At 49.4% G+C, this 17169-nt stretch overlaps 2 protein-coding genes across 6 annotated transcripts in view; one reads left to right on the top strand and one right to left on the bottom strand.

Annotated features, from left to right (window-relative positions):
* SLC16A7 (solute carrier family 16 member 7) overlaps positions 1–3193 on the bottom strand; it is a 137434-nt gene extending 134241 nt beyond the window's left edge. The window contains exon 1 of one of the 3 annotated variants that reach the window (XM_054025206.1): positions 2924–3193. The gene's annotated coding sequence lies outside the window, so the exon portion shown is untranslated. Of the gene's footprint in view, positions 1–2071; positions 2102–2923 lie in introns of those variants that run through there. The other 2 variants (XM_054025214.1, XM_054025229.1) reach the window with 2 other exon arrangements.
* Positions 2036–16961, top strand: LOC128835652 (uncharacterized). 3 transcript variants are annotated; one of them, XM_054025241.1, is made up of 3 exons: positions 2958–3000; positions 9099–9661; positions 10322–10935. In XM_054025241.1, the coding sequence occupies exons 2-3, from the start codon at positions 9373–9375 to the stop codon at positions 10864–10866; spliced, it is 834 nt and encodes a 277-aa protein (XP_053881216.1). In that variant the 5' UTR covers positions 2958–3000; positions 9099–9372; the 3' UTR covers positions 10867–10935. The 3 variants fall into 3 exon arrangements, 1 of the variants encoding a protein (XP_053881216.1); XR_008444684.1 differs by lacking the exons at positions 2958–3000; positions 9099–9661; positions 10322–10935 and adding exons at positions 2036–2115; positions 15058–16961; XR_008444683.1 differs by lacking the exons at positions 9099–9661; positions 10322–10935 and adding an exon at positions 15058–16961 and having other exon boundaries at positions 2913–3000.
* The last annotated feature ends 208 nt before the right edge of the window (positions 16962–17169 follow it).

The following is a 17169-nucleotide window of genomic DNA, read 5'->3' as shown; positions in this document are numbered from 1 at the left end:
AAGCCATCCTCAACTCTCTTCTGATGAAACTGATACTTATCAGTTTCTATCCCTCAAAGTTAATTCATAAATTAATTTTAATGGTTAGAGAAACTGAATCTATTCAGCATTCTTTATCAAAAAGAATATCAGAAATCTTCAGTATTAAAGAACTTTAATATGCAATCTAGAACTAAAGGAGAGGGGAGACAGTTCTCTTTTTAAAAAAATTATGTATCTTATTAATATTCCCAAATATAACTAACTTAAACATAAACCATTTTCCTTCCTTTATTGGCCCTCTCTTGTAATTTCTTTCTACTTTTTCTATCTATCCAAAATATTTGCCTTTAAGCATGACCTTCATATGGTTCAACTCTCTTTAGACCTGGGCTGGTATGTTGCTAGGCTTATCTGCTGTGCTGTTGAGTTTACAGCCCCACTCCTGCAAAGGAAGCTGTGTGCACCTATTTCATTATTATTTGATAAGTAGCTTGAGCTACAGCAATACAAAGAATTACTATTGAGACCAATGAAACATATAAGGAAGGCTCCACAAGCCAGTGACCTCAGTTTGTTCAGATGTTTTAACCAGAAAGGCTTTCAACAATCATCTCAGTAAGATTCCTACTTCACCAATGGCCACGTGATGCACTCTGCATGTCTGAACTGTCCCTGCCTTAGATGTGAAAATTCAGGGGGACTCATTCCTATGTTGATATTGTGCCTGGGACAGAGACTGAGGAGATAATGTGCCTTCTAGATTGTGCCTGGGACAGAGACTGAGGAGATAATGTGCCTTCTAGATTGTGCCTGGGACAGAGACTGAGGAGATAATGTGCCTTCTAGATACTAGGACTGCCAGGGGACAGTTAAACCTAGCATGGGTTAGCGGCGGGCAGCTTCTTGGCCTGCTTTAAACTTGGGCTTCAGCTGTAACATTATATGGGCCATTCCAGCAGCCAAAAATAGCTGAGGCATGGCAGTGCCTCACTGATGCCCCGTGTACCAGGGCACCCTGCAACAGAATCAGGGTGGTAGTGCAGGGCTAATTATGCTCCTCCTGCTAAGGAAGCCCCTTAAATTGGAAACATTCCCTGAAGGAACTTTAGGACATTTTGCACCCGTTATATCTGGAAGTATGCTGAAGTATATGAAGTAGCTGCAGTAACAAAATGAACTCCCCCATGTCTACTTCTCCCTTTATACACTGCCAGTGACACCGTTGGATCAATAAATATCAACCACCATAACCAACACCAGAATGACTGTAGTAGTAGTCAGAGCAATATAATACACAGAGCTGCAGAGTCGGGAGCCTTATTCTGGCCGAATTTCCCCACAGCTCAGAGAGGGCTGCGGGGACAGGATCTCTATTTCCTTCAGTCCCACCTCTCATAACAATAAGTTAATCAGGTTTTTTTTTTTAGAAGTTCCCACGTTTCCCTCTGGAGCGCTCCCCTGTGAGCAAGTGCCTTTGTAGAGTGTGAGCTAGAGTCGGGCAGTCTCCGGGCGGGAGGCAGCACAGCCACCCCCAGGTAGCCCTTGCAGGCTTATGCTGAGTGAACTCAGCACTGTAGGGCTGCGTTTCACGCGACCCCAGCTTCCCCTGAACGAACCAACTGGGCGATGCCAGGCGGCCGAGCCCACCTCCCCTCCCAGGCGGATCCGGTTCCCGTCCTCATCCTCCATTCCTCTCCAGCTGCCTTCCACCGCCTCCGCGCCGTTTCCTATTGGCCACCGCGCCGGGGGGGGGGGGGTGGGAGGAGAAGCAGCAGCAGCAACACGCGCTGAGCATCGCCAGCCGCCGCCCCTGGCCCAGCCCCGTCTGGCCGCTGCACCCCACGGCTCTGTCCCTGGGCAGGCTCAAGGGCCAGTCGCTGAAGGGCGCTGACAACGGGACGGGCGACGCCAGCCCAACGCTGGCCCGTGGTCTGCCCAGTAGCACGCCCCGCCTAGGGCAGCTCCAGCGCGGGGGAGGAGAAAGGGGCCGGGCTGTGTGAGGCACGGAGGCTAAGGAGGCACGCGGGGATGCTACCGCCGCCTCCCCTGCTGCAGCGCAGACACAAAGGCGCGAGCCAAGCGCGCTCACCTCCTCTCCCCTGCAGCGCTGCCAAGCAGCGGATCCCACCGCAGGTAGCTACCCACAGTAACCGGCAATCCCGGGAATGGCCCCGGCCTCGTGGTCAGAGAAACATCCCCCGAGGGATGGAGCAGTCCCGCCTACAGCGCAACATGGTGCGGGGCAGCGCAGCGGGGGCGGCTTCTGCGCTTCTCTTCGCCGCTCAGGAGACTGGGGTGGGGCTGCCGGGTGCCCAACCACCGCCACAGGGACACTTCGGCTTGCGGGGATGGGAGCGAGCACTGGGCACGACCCAAGGGCAGCCGCTCCTTGTGTGCTGCGGCAGCGGCTAGGAGGGCGGCTCTGGGGTGGGGGTGGCGGACCTGCAGCTCACAAACAATCCGAGAGCAGCAGCAGCTGTAGTGGTGCCGTGTGGTTGTGTGTGCTTGAGTCTATCACGTGCTAGGGTACCCGCCCCTTGCCCACAACCCAAGGGCAGCAGCTCGTGTCTGGGGTGTGTGTCAGTGGCAATGAGCGAGGCTGCTGGGGCATCCTCTCCTCGCACACAAGCCAATGGCAGCCGCTGTTTCTGCAGGGTGTGTGTCAGTATGTGAGACCACTGGGCCGCCTGCAGCCCACACACACACACACACACACACACACACTCCAACGGCGGCAGCAGCAGCGCTTGAGAGCGTGTCTGAGAGCGACCCCTGCGCAGCACGCAGCCTGCCCGCTACCCACCGCGGGCAGCAGCTGGTACACACAATGGGCACGAGCACTAGCCCTGGCGCCAGCCCCCTTCGCTCCCCGGGCCCTCCCAGGCAGGGGCCACGATAAGCGGCCTCCTCCTCCTCCCTCCTGAGGGGTCGGTTACGTTACCTGGTCTCTAGCTTGGGCTGGGTGGGCTGGATCTAATCCCGCCGCCGCCGGCGCCGGGCTCCTCTCACTGCCACTGGGTGAGTGGATTTATTTATTTATTTATTCCCCATGACGTGTCCCCAGCAGCAGGAGGAGGGAGCCTTGTGTTTGTCTGGGCCAGGCGGCTGCCCCTGCTGCTCCCGGACCTGCTGCCGTTCCCGGCCCGCAGTACAAGGCGTCGCTTTCCTGGGGAATGGTGACAAAGGGGCAGCCGCTGCGGCGACTATAGCAGCTGCCAGGTGGCTGGGCGGAGGCTGCTGCCGGAGCCGCCTCCTGGGCTACCCAACCGGGCTCCTGACCCTGCCTGATGGAAGGGGGGTTGGGGGGGAGGCGAGGAGACCGAGAAGGCGGGAGGGGGGGGAATGGGTGTCAGACCAGAGGGGCAGTAGTGGCAGGGGAGCAGGTGTCATACAAGAGGAGCAGTAGTGGGGATGGGAGCGGGTGCAGACCAGAGGGACAGTAGCTGTATGGGAGTGGTGTCAGACCAGAGGGGCATTAGTGGGGATGGGAGCAGGTGTCATACAAGAGGGGTAGTAGCAGGAGGGGAGCAGGTGTCGGGCCAGAGGGGCAGTAGTGGGAGGGGAGCGGGTGTCAGGCCAGACGGGTAGTAACAGGAGGAGAGCGGGTGTCAGGCCAGAGGGGTAGTAGCAGAGGGAAGCGGGTGTCATACGAGAGGGGTAGCAGCAGAGGGAAGCGGGTGTCATACGAGAGGGGTAGTAGTGGGAGGGGAGTGAGTGTCAGACCAGAGGGGCAGCAGTGCGGATGGGAGCGGGTGTCAGACCAGAGGGACAGTAGCTGGATGGGAGTGGGTGTCAGACCAGAGGGGCAGTAGTGGGATGGGAGCAGGTGTCAGACCAGAGGGGCAGTAGTGCGGATGGGAGCGGGTGTCAGACCAGAGGGACAGTAGCTGGATGGGAGTGGGTGTCAGACCAGAGGGGCAGTAGTGGGGATGGGAGCGGGTGTCAGACCAGAGGGACAGTAGCTGGATGGGAGCGGGTGTCAGACCAGAGAGGCAGTAGTGGAAGGGGAGCGGGTGTCAGACCAGAGGGGTGGTAGTGGGAGGAGAGTGGGGGTCAGACCAGAGGGGTAGTAGCGGGTGGGGAGCGGGTATCATACTAGAGGGGTAGTAGCAGGAGGGGAGCAGGTGTCAGACTAGGGGGGCAGTAGTGGGATGGGAGCGGGTGTCAGACCAGAGGGGTAGTAGTGGGAGGGGAGCGGGTGTCAGACCAGAGGGGTAGTAGTGGGAGGGGAGCGGGTGTCGGGCTAGAAGGGTAGTAGTAGTGGGCAGCCTCCTCAACTTCCTAGATTCCCAGACCCAACAAGGCCTCCAAGATCAATTGATCTATTCACTCCTCTACATGGGCAAGAGCTTCCACACTCACACACATGCACAGAACAGGGATGGGCAAACTTTTCGGCCCGAGGGCCACATCAGGGAATAGAAATTGTATGGAAGACCATGAATGCTCACAAAATTGGGGTTGGGGTGTGGGAGAGGGTGAGGGCTCTGCTTGGGGTTGCAGGCTCTGGGGTGGGGCTAGGAATGAGGAGTTTCGGGCGTAGGAGGGTGTTCTGGCCTGGGCCGAGGGGGTTCAGAGTGGGATCAGGCCTGGGGCAGGGGTGCGGGAAGGGGTGCAGGTTCCGGCTAGGGGTGTGGGCTCTGGGGATGAGAGGTTTGGGGTGCAGAAGGGTGGTCCGTGCTGGGATCGAGGGGTTTGGAGAGTGGGAGGGGGATCGGGGCTGGGGCAGGTGGTTGGGGCGTGGGGAGAGGCTCAGGGGTGCAGGCTCCGAGCGGCGCTTACTTCAAGCGGCTCCTGGAAGCAGTGGTATGTCCCTTCTCCAGCTCCTATGTGTGGAGTGGCCCCGACCCTCAGAACGGGACCATGCCATGGCTTACGGGAGCTGCATGGTGTTGCCCCCGACCTGGGGGTCGGAGTGCCAGAGCGGGACCAACCCACGTGTTGCAGCCCTCAACCCAGTGCCCCAGCAGGAGCTTGCAGGCTGGCTTAAAATAAATAAATGGAGATATATGTAGCTCATAGAGCCAGAAGGGACCTTGAAAGGTCATTGAGTCCAGCCCTCTCCTTTCACTAGCAGGACCAAGTACTGATTTTGCCCCAGATACCTAAGTGACCCCCTTAATGATTGAACTCACAGCCCTGTATTTAGCAGGCTAATGCTCAAACCACTGAGCTCTCTCTCCCCCTCTAGTTTGCCTTCCTCTGATCCAGGATAAGCTGAGACCCCCAACCCTCCCGTAAGCCTGGACCAAATAATTGTATGATGTGGTTTTGTTTTGTTTTTATAAGGGGGAGAAGGAGAGGACAAGGGCACTTGGCCCATCAAAACCTGTCAAGTGTGACACCTTTCACATGACACTCATGCTTTTGGCAGGCAAAGTGTCAAACTCTCCCAGCCCTTAGTATTACACGCCTGACACTTCTCAGTACATGATCCAGTTTTCAGCTGCTCGTATCTTTGCAGCACTATAACCTTTGGGGCTGAATTTTTCCATGCCTGGTGTCTGCGTCAGGCTGAAGTATTTTGGAGAGTTTGGAAGCTAAAATGGTGAAGCTGTTTCTGAGAATGAGGTTACAGAAAAATTCATTATTTTACCCATGCTAAAAATAAATGCTGATGACCTTTTCCTTGAAGAGCTTTACTATCTGCATACTTGGGGCCAGGACTTCAAAATTTGGCAGTGCGGTGCCCTTTTTGGTAGTGGCGTGCCTTGTTCCATCATTGTGAAAATCAGCCCAAATCTGGCCAAGTTATAAACTTCACTAAAAAAATTTCAAGTTCACACATGTTCAGTAGATATTTGTTAGAATGGCAGCTACATTTTCTGAAGATTCCATCCTTAAGCCAGGGGTCTTTTGGAAAAAATAATATGTGATCATGTAATCAAAGACTGCATCATAATACAGATGCACAAGAGGGCCAAATTAAGGTTCGGTGAGCAATCTTGATTCTAGCATTTTGTAATTTTGTGTAAGACTTTGCAATCTTAATATATTTTTATTGTAATTTTAAACTAAAAGATAAAGAATGTCCTTTATACTGGGGAAATTTGCACTGGGCTGGGAGCCAGAAGGTTTGGTCTCAACAACTGAATACTGGTAATATTTCTGTAAAGCTCACAGGTCTTATTATTGACCTCACATCTTCAGCTCCGGAGGTAGAAACTATCATTCCCCCATTTTATATATAGGAAAACAGAGGTTATACAAGGTCTGGCAGACCTGGATATTAACACAGTTAGGAAGAGAACCCAGGTCTCTAACATTACAGCCTCAAGTCCCTTCCACTCAACCTTTCAAAATCAATCTGCCAAAATGATGAGCTTAGTTATTCTGCTCCTAAACCACACTCTGCTCCCAGAGCCAGGAACAGAACCAAGGATCATACCCACCATTTCACTGCTGTCTCATAAATAAGAACAGCCATACTGGGTCAGACTAATGGTCCATCTAGCTCAGTATCCTGTCTTCCAACAGTGGCCAGTGCCAGATGCATCAAAGGAATTAACAAAACAGGACAATTATCAAGTGATTCATCCCCTTTTCTCCATTCCCAGCATCTTGCAGTCAGAAGCTTAGGGACACCCAGAGCATGTATCCTTGACCATCTTGGCTAATAGCCATTGGTGGACCTATCCTCCATAAACTTACCTAATTTTTTTTTGTACCCAGTTATAGTTCTGGCCTTCACAACATCCCTGGCAACTAGTTCCACAGATTCACTGTATGTTTTGTGAAGAAGTACTTTCTTATGTTTGTTTTAAACCTGCTGCCTATTAATTTAATTGGATGGCCCCTGGTTCCTGTATTATGTGAAGGGGTAAATAACACTTCCATGATCACTTTCTCCACACCATTCATGATTTTGTAGACCTCTATCTTATCCCTCCCTTAGTCATCTCTTTTCCAAGATGAAAAGACCCAGTCTTTTCAATCTCTCCTCATATAGAAGCTGTTCCATACCCCTCATCATTTTTGTTGCCCTTTTCTGTACCTTTTCCATTACTAATATATCTTTTTTGAGATGGGGTGACCGGAACTGCACACCGTATTGTGGGCATACCATCCATTTGTATAGTGGCATAATATTTACTGTCTCATTTTTTATCCCATTCCTAATGGTTCCTAACATTGTTAGTTTTCTGACTGCTGCTGCCCATTGAGCAGATGCTTTCAGAGAACTATTCACAATTACTCCAAGATCTCCTTCTTGAGTGGTAATAGCTTATTTAGACCCCATCATTTTGTCTGTATAGTTGAGATTAGGATTTCCAATATCATTACTTTGCATGTATCAACACTGAATTTTATTTGCCATGTTGTTGCATAGTCACCCAGTTTTGTGAGATCCCTTTGTAACTCTTTGCAGTTTGCTTTGGCCTTAACTATCTTGAGTAATTTTGTATCATTTGCAAACTTTGCCACCTCACTGTTTACCCCTTTTTCCAGATCATGTATGAATATGTTGAACAGTACTGATTCCAGTACAGATCCCTGCAGGACACTGCTATTTATTTCTCTCCATTCTGAAAACTGACCATTTATACCTTCCTTTGTTTTCTGTCTTTTAAGCAGTTATTGATTCTTGGGAGGTCATTTCCTCTTATCCCAGGACTGTTTACTTTGCTTAAGAGCCTTTGGTGAGGGACATTGTCAAAGGCTTTCTGAAAGTCCAAATACACTGTGACAGGTTCCCCCGGGGTGCCACTTGGAACTGGGGTACCACTGAGCCTACCTGACCCACCAGCCTGGGCTCTTTCACTGTACTGATGAGGCAAGCCAGCCAAGCCCTCCCTCAGGCTTTAGACTTCACTTAACCAGCACACATACAGGTTAGGGACACACCCATCTGCAGCTTTACAACACATGCTGAGGTCAGCTAGAGAACTGCCCAGTACTCAAGTACACACGCCACTCTGGAGTACGCACCCCAAATTATACTGTCTTTTGCTGCACAGAGAACTGTACAACATAAACTCATGAAATTTGCCCTCTTTCTCAATGTGGAGAGAGATATGCAACAGCTTTTGCCCCCCAGTTATGAATTCTACACACTGGATTTTAGATAAAACAAAAACAAGTTTATTAACTACAAAAGATAGATTTTATGTGATTATAAGGGATAGCAAATAGATCAAAGCATATTACCCAGCAAATAAAACAAAATCTAAGATTAATATACTAAAGATATTGGTTACAAGTGGCTAATTCTCACCCTAACTGATGTTTTAGGCAGATTGCAGAGACTTGCTTGCAGCTTAAAACTCCAGATATTCCTTTCACAGGCCAGACACTCTCTAGCTTAGGCTCAGCCCTTCCACCCCAGCTCAGTCCTTTTTTTTTCTTGGGTGTTTCCAGCAGCCTTCTTTCTTGGGTGGGAAGTTAGTGAAAAATGAACTATGATGGGGATGGGGACGGGGATGGGGAGGGATAGCTCAGTGGTTTGAGCATTGGCCTGCTAAACCCAGCATTGTGAACTCAATCCTTGAGATGGCCATTTAGGGATCTGGGGCAAAAATCTGTCTGGGGATTGGTCCTGCTTTGAGCTGGTGGTTGGACTAGATGACCTCCTGAGATCCCCTCCAACCCTGATATTCTATGATGTCACTTCCCTCCCTTAAGTAGGCTTTGCATATTTCTGGAATCCTTTGTATCCCAGTTTGATTCCCACCCCCAGTCAGGGGAAGATACTAATATTATTATGGAGTCCAGTACTAGGTTACTTGGTCACATGTCCCTGCAGCCATAACTCAGGCCTTGGCTACACTTGCGAGTTACAGCGCTGTAAAGGCTCCCCCAATGCTGTAACTCACTCCCTGTCCACACTGGCAAGGCATTTGCAGTGCTGTATCTCCTTGGTTGCAGCGCTGCATGTACTCCACCGCTCCGAGAGGAATAGCGAGTATTGCGCTGCCGCTGCAGCACTGCGGCGCCAGTGTGGCCACCCAATGCGCTGTGAATGGCCTCCAGAATTATTCGGCAGTATCCCACAATGCCTGTTCTAGCCACTCTGGTCATCAGTTCAAACTCTACTGCCCTGGCCTCAGGTAACCAACCATGTGACCGACCCTTTACATTCCCTGGGAATTTTAAAAATCCCCTTCCTGTTTGCTGAGCCCGGCATGGCGTGGAGTGCTATCAGCGAATCTTTCCAGGTGACCATGCCTCCATGCACCAAGCAAGCCCCAGCATGGAGCAATGGCAAGTTGCTGGACCTCATCAGTGTTTGGGGGGAGGAAGCTGTACAGTGCCAGCTGTGCTCCAGCCGTAGGAATTACGATACCTTCGGGAAGGTATCAAAGGACATGATGGAAAGGGGCCATGACCGGGACGCCCTGCAGTGCAGGATTAAAGTGAAGGAGCTGCGGAGTGCCTACTGCAAAGCCCGCGATGCAAACGGCTGCTCGGGTGCTCCCTCCGCGACCTGCTGATTCTACAAAGAGCTGGATGCGATACTTGGGGTTAATCCCAACTCCACTCCGAGCACCACCATGGACACTTCAGAGCCGGTGTGGGGGGAGGGAGGAGGAGGAAAACGGGAGTGATGGTGGTGGGCCGAATGGAGACACCCTGGAATCCCTGGAGCCATGCAGCCAGGAGCTCTTCTTGAGCCAGGAGGAAGGTAGCCAGTCGCAGCGGCCGGTACTTGGTGGAGGACAAACAGAAGAGCAGGTTCCCGGTAAGCGTTTTTTTTTTCGGGAAGGAATTTTTTCGGTGCGGGCTCTTTGGGAGAGGAGGGTTAGGCATGCATGCCCAGATGCGGAATAGTGCATTGATGTGGTTTATCACATCACGGTAATCGGCCTCGGTAGTCTCCTCGAATGTCTCATCCGGAGCGTGTGCAATGCGCTTGCGCAGGTTTATTGGGAGAGCCACCGTGGTCCTTGTCCCAGCCAGGCTAACGTGTCCACGCCACTGTGCCCCGAGGGGCGGGGGGGACCATTGCTGCACACAGGCAAGCTGCATATGGGCCAGGGCGGAAGCCGCATTGCAGTAGAAGACCCTCCCTTGCTTTCCAGGTCACCCTCAGCAGCGAGATATCGTCCAGGACGAACTCCTGTGGAAAATGTTGGGACAGTGTTCAGTGTAGGTGCCCCCTGAAGCTGTTGGCTGTCCCCAAGGCACAGAAACCCAGAGGGCAGTGCAGCCCTGAAACAATCAGTCCCCCTTACTCACCATTTTGAGGCTCTGTGGGATATGTGTGCTTTGTTTCGGACAGGAAAATTATGCTATTGTGTAGACCCTGTGTGTTTTCTACTCCTTAAGTGCGGGGAGAATCATTACTCTGTCTGGTATAAACAATGCTGCCTCTGTTAAATGTTGCATTTTGCCTATACAGCTGCATCAACCTTGAGACCTCAGCCGTCCCTCTTATCGCCTGCTCAGAGACTGCAAAGACTCAGGAAGAGACCGCGAAAAAGCAAAGAAGACATGCTGCAAGAAGTGATGCGGCAATCTATTAAAGAGAATGAGAAAGCACAGGACTGGAGAGCGAGAGAAAGTAGAATCTGCCAGGAAAACACAGCGCACCGGCGGCAAAGCACTGCGCACCGGCAGCAAAGCACTGATAGGCTCATAAGCATCCTGGAGTGCCAAGCAGATGCTATCCAGGAGCTGGTAATCATGCAGAAAGAGGAGCAGTACCGCAAACGCAAATGCCACCCCCCCTACAGCCCTTGTCCCAAAACTCTTTCCGTTGTGCCCCACTGTCACCTCCAACCCACTTTCCCCAACTTCCGTGTTCTTCATGCCACCCGCTGCCTCCAACACCAGTATCTTCACCACCCAGCCCTGAAAACCACGACCCTTACCCTCTGCACTCAACTCCCATCACCATGCAGTATAGCTGTCCTGAAGTGCAGCACTCACTGCACAGCACACTAAACAGGACATACGTGAATCTCTGATTGTACTGTTCCCCACTCCACTCCCTTGTTTCTTTTCAATAATTTTTTTTTTCTTTTCAATAAATGGATTCTTTGGCTTTGAAAACATTCTTTATTATTGCATAAAGTAAAAGACTCCTTAGCCCAGGAAATAAACAGGCACTGCAAGTCTGCTTGTCTGCTAAGCAGACACTGATTCCTAAAGATTGGAACTACTGCACTTCACTCCCATGCAGGGCACCAGATATCACTGCTGGTTTTCAGCCTCAAATTGCTCCCTCAAGGCATCCCTAATCCTTGCAGCCCAGCGCTGGGCCCCTGTAATAGCCCTGCTCTCTGGCTGAGCAAATTCAGCCTCCAGGTGTTGAACCTTGGAAGTTCATGCCTGAGTGAAGCTTTCACCCTTCCCTTCACAAATATTATGGAGGGCACAGCACCCGGATATAACCGCAGGGATGCTGTTTTCGGCCAAGTCCAGCTTCCCATACAGAGATCGCCAGCGGCCCTTTAAACGGCCAAAGGCACACTCCACAGTCATTCGGCACTGGCTCAGCCTGTAGTTGAACCGTTCCTTGCTGCTGTCAAGGCTCCCTGTGTAGGGTTTCATGAGCCACGGCATTAACGGGTAAGCGGAATCTCCAAGGATCACAATGGGCATTTCAACTTCCCCTACCGTGATCTTCCGCTCTGAGAAAAAAGTCCCAGCCTGCATCTTCCTGAACAGCCAAGTGTTCCGAAAGATGCGTGCGTCATGCACCTTTCCGGGCCAGCCTGTGTTAATGTCAATGAAACGCCCACGGTGATCCACAAGTGCCTGGAGAACCACAGAGAAATACCCCTTCCGATTAACGTACTCGGAACCTACGTGTGGTGGTGCTAGAATAGGAATGTGAGTCCCATCTATTGTCCCTCCACAGTTAGGGAACCCCATTTGTGCAAAGCCATCCACTATTTCCTGCACGTTACCCAGAGTCACGGTTCTTCTGAGTAGGATGCGATTAATGGCCTTGCAAACTTGCATCAACACGATTCCAACGGTCGACTTTTCCACTCCAAACTGGTTTGCGACCGACCGATAGCTGTCTGGAGTTGCCAGCTTCCAGATTGCAATAGCCACCCACTTCTCCACTGGCAGGGCAGCTCTCAATGTCGTGTCCTTGCACCGCAGGGTGGGGGCAAGCTCCTCACACAGTCCCATGAAAAGTGGCTTTTCTCATCCGAAAGTTCTGCAGCCACTGCTTGTCATCCCAGACTTCCATGACAATGTGATCCCACCACTCAGTGCTTGTTTCCCGAGCCCAAAAGCGGCGTTCCACGGTGCTGAGCATGTCCGTGAATGCCACAAGCAATTTCGTGTCGTACACGTTACGCGGCTCAATAGCATCGTCAGACTCCTCACCCTCACGCTCACTGTCACTTTGGATCTTAAGGAATAGTTTGACAGCCAAACGTGACGTGCTGGCGAGACTCGTCAGCATACGCCTCAGCAGTTCAGACTCCATTTCCCGCAGACAGATCGCGCTGCACAGAAACTGTTGAAAGATGGCGCCAAAGGTGGATGGAAACAAAGGTATTTCTGGGATGCGAAGCGATGCATCACGGGGCATTGGGACAGGACCCAGAATCCCCCGCACCCACGCCCCCTTCCCACAACCCACGGCACCAGAATGGGAAAAGATGCTCTATGGGATAGCTGCCCATAATGCACCGCTCCCAATAGCGCTGCAATTGCCGCAAATGTGGCCACGACAGTGCGCTGGGCAGCTGTCAGTGTGGACAGACTGCAGCGCTTTCCCTACTCAGCTGCACAAAGTCAGGTTTAACTCACAGCGCTGTACATCTGCAAGTGTAGCCAAGGCCTCAGAGGCTGTTTGTAGCGTTCTCAGGAAAGCTTCCCCAGTGGGAGATTAGCATCTTCTAAGACCTATTGTTCTCCCTAATGGTCCATTGACTTGTTTCCAGCTAGCCATCTAGACTGATTGCATTCTGTCTAGTGGGCGTTCCCCATGTGTAAACACAATTTGTAGCACAGATACATAGTCAATATTCCTAACTTGAGATGCAGAAATGATACATGCATACAAGTAGGATAATCATATTCAGTAAATCATAACCTTTCCAATTATATCTCACATGCCTTATCTTGCACAAAATACATCATAATTATGCTATACTCATAACAATATCTCTATGAAGAATATGGGGGTTTAGTGTCACATACACTATATCCACTGGATCACCCTTGATCACCATGTCCTCAAAGAATTCTAATAGGTTGGGGAGGCTTGATTTTCCTTTGCAAAAACCTTATTGTCTCTTCACCAACATATCATGTTCATCTATGTATCTGATAATTCTGTTCTTTATTATAGTTTCAAACAGTTTGCCTGGTACTGAAGTTAGGCTTGCTGGCCTGTAATTGCCAGGATTGCCTTTTGACCCTTTTTAAAATATTAGTGTCACATTAGCTCCTCCAGTCATTTGGTATAGTTATAGTTATAGTTAGATAACCATTGGCAAAGCATGTGTTGTGTTGCTCTTCTATGGATTGGTCCACACAGAGGATAACAGCCTAGCTCTGCAACTGGTTTCTCCTATAGTTCAAGTAGAGTAAGTCTGTGCTGAGGATCTTAAGACCCTTGGTTCAAACCCTACTGACCATCTGGTAGGGAACAAATTGTATATAGTAAAGGCTGTGTTATAATGTGTTAGAATTATGATTTCATGGGGAATCTTATTTTTTCCCCTTTCCTAACTTTTGTGTTGATTGATTTTAAAACCTTACTGTTTAATATAGTTTAATGTAATATATAAAATTCTCACAAATTAGTGGGAGAAGCCTGGAAAAATTGTAGTTGTTGAAATTATGTTGCTAAACATTGTGCTTAAATTTGGATAACGTGTTAATTTTGTTGTTGTATTTGTATTGCTTGCATTTTGGTTAAAGGGAGCTCTTCCTTTAGGAACAGAGTTGAAACTGAAATTATATGTTGTAGCGAGGCGGTCTGGCTCCCCGCCGCCCCTGAGGGGGACAAGCCTCCCTGGACACCAAAGTGGGCAGAGCCAGCAAACCCTGTGCCCACCCCTCAGAGGTCAAGGCACAGGACGGGAAGTATAAAAGCCCAGAGCTCACTTGAAGCTCAGCCACCGGAGAGACCAGACGCCTGTGGTGTAGCTCCCAATGGGGGGACCACAGCGATTGGCGGCCGAACTGAGGACTGGCCAGACCAGCCAATGCCTGATGCTAGCCCGAGCCTAGAGATGCTACCAAGCCTACCGCTTGTCCAGTACCCTGAGGAACTGCCAGGCCTACCATTTGCCAGTTACCCCGAGGAGCTGCCAAACCAACTGCTTGCCAGCTACCCCGAGGAGCCCAGAGTGTGTGACCCTGTGGAAGACGCCGTCCGGATCCGGACCTCTAGAGGGGGAGGTAGGAAGTACCCCGGGGCAGCCGACCTGAGTCTGGCTGCAACACTGCCAGAGCCAATGTCAGTGTGTTGCTGTCAGAAGCCCCACTGACACAGCAGCGGGTCTTCTGCTGCTGCTAGGGCCCTGGGCTGGGAGGCAGTGAAGTGGGTGGGCCTGCGTCCCCCCTGCCACCCACCTTATGGGTGGCAGTCTCCTCCTCTCCCCAGCTGCTCAAAGCCAGAAGCCTAGGGATTTGCTGTTGAACCTGTTTGCTCAGCCCCTGCCTGAGGGCCGGAGCTGCTAACTGTTTGCCGCACAGCCAAGCTAATTCCCTGATACACCTGACCCAAGTAGCAAGGCAGTCTGACTCCCCACCACCCCGGAGGGGGACGAGCCCCGGTCGAACCTCCCTACACATGTATAAATGGAGTACAGGTAAAGGAATAGGGAATGTACTGTGGTTGAGGATGGGTAGATATTCTGTTTTGTGGCTGATGAGTGAGAAAGGAGGAGATTTTTTTTTTAATGAGTGGGTTTCTGAGAAACATTTAGATTTATTTTACAACTGGTATTAATATCATTAAACACAAGATATGTACACTAGAAACCTAAATGATTTTTTTGTACCTTTTATTGTACCTTCATCCTCCCATCTCCATTTTCCTTTTATTTCTTTGTTGCTAACCACTGCTTTGTATTGTGTACTTAGATTGCAAGTTCTTCCGGGTTGGGACTATTTAATCATGTGTACAATACCTAACACAATGGGTCCTCATTCCAGATTGAGGCACTGCTGTTATGTAAGGAAGCCTTCTGGAAAATCCTGAGACATCATGGAATTCTAGCAAAGATTATTAATTTGATAAAAGCGTTATATGATGAGACTGTGTATGCTGCTTCAGGACAGAGAGTGGAAACCTGGAATGGTTTAAGATTGTCGCTGGTGTAAGGCCAGGTTGCGTGCTATCCCCGCTTCTTTTCTGCATTGTCATTGACTTTGTGATGAGAAGAGCCATGGCTGAAGACACTGGTATTGTTTGGGCAAAATATAAGCTGTGAGACCTAGATTTTGCAGATAGTCATACTGGTTACCAGCTTGGGTGGAACAAAAAGATTCTTTATAAGCATACAAACAGAAGCTGCTAAAGTGAAATTTTGCATCAGTATCCAGAAGAGTAAGATCATGGAGATATGAGAGAATGTAAGATTGATCGAGAAGAGTACAAAAGAGTTGATGATTTTATCTTTGAAGTACAATGTCTGCTAATGGCTAGCTCACAAAGTGAAAGCCAGGATCAGAAAAGCCAGTGAAGCATTTTCCTGTTTGTCAAACATCTGGAAAAGTAAGAAGATACATCTATACCCTAAAATGAGATTAAATTATACTACTGTCTTCCCAACACTATACCTCAGAAATGTGGCAGATAGTTGAAGTCCATAACAGGAAGATGAATTCATTTCACCAGCTTTATTTAAGAAATATCTTGGGCATTTATGGGTCAGCAGCCTGTGAACCCAACAATCAGGCAGCGATGGCTACCCCAAGGCAGATGCCACATGGTGGGAAAAGAAGGTGTAGAGGACAAAGAATGACTTATTGCAAGATGATTGAAAAGGATGCTGTTGTCATGGACATGACTTATGATGGAGTCAAACACCTAACTCTGGACAGACAACAGTGGGGAAAATGGGTTACCTCTAGATTCTAAGTCTAAGTAAGTGTAACTTATATAAAGAGTCACTTTTAGTCATGTGATATTTGCTTTTCTTTCTGGAACAGGATGAGTACCTCAGAGTGTATTTATGACAATAGCCAATACTCCTGGTGCTGCTAAGGTGGCTGGGTGTGTAGGGTTTGGGGGGCGGGGATTGGAAATACACTCTAAAAATAGTCAACAAACTAGGAAGAAATGACAGGAAAAAATAAGCAATGATTGGTGGGAATGAGGGGAAAGAAACTTATGTGTGAGGCCAGGAGCCAATTATCTCAGTTACAAGCATGCCACCCCATTGATGTCAATGGGATTGCAGTTATGTACATAAGGGCAGAAGCTGGCACTATACCTTTCATAAAGGAGCCACCCTGTTTCCAGCTACACTGCACAGGTGGCATAACAAGCAGTGTCAGCTGTTTTCCATAGAAAAACTACCCAAGCACACTGCATTCCCCTAGTGAAGTCATAGGCAGTGTAGAACCATAGCCAGCTCCTATAAAACATAAGACACATAATCTTTTCCAGTGACGCACTGATTTGGCATGCCATGCTGTGCATTTAGACGTAATGGGATTGAATTGGATAATGGAATAAAGAAAAAGAAAAGTCATTAATTATAAAAAATTCATTTCCCCTGTTTTATTTCCTGTAGTGTTTGTGTTTTTCGTGTCTGGAAAAAAACACTTCTAACAGTTTTAGATTTGGAGCAAAGTATCAATTATAAACCTGTATAATTTGTATGGGTTTCAAGAGGCTGGCAGAAACTATTTGACCTCAAATGGTAAGGGTGAACAGGGAGAGGTTGGCCTGTGGACAGGAGAAAAGAGTTTCTTTGCTTTGAATTGTTAATTACAATTTTTACACCCCCACAATACCTCTGGGATCTGCAGCCCATTAGTTGAAAAACACTGTATTAAAGTATTCTTGCATGGGACTTTTTGTTTGTGTTGGTACACTTGAAAGAATAAACTGTATTCTGTACCTTGTGATTTTCAGGAAGAATACAGTGTAACTTCTAACTGCCATTCCATAGAAGCAACTGTTTCATCGTATTATTCGTTACATCTATGTGCAGTAGCATGATAAGGACATGAGGAGGTTGACTGTTAAGCATCTTCTATCTGAGTCTCAGGGGTTGCTGCAGGAATCTGACATTGAGTGTTATGGAAAACATTTGG

The sequence above is a fragment of the Malaclemys terrapin genome, chromosome 1 (genome assembly GCF_027887155.1).
Source record: "Malaclemys terrapin pileata isolate rMalTer1 chromosome 1, rMalTer1.hap1, whole genome shotgun sequence".
NCBI classification, from domain to species: Eukaryota; Metazoa; Chordata; order Testudines; family Emydidae; genus Malaclemys; species Malaclemys terrapin.
The sequence above is the reverse complement of the archived record's forward strand: the minus strand, read 5'-3'. Positions and strand labels throughout refer to the sequence as shown.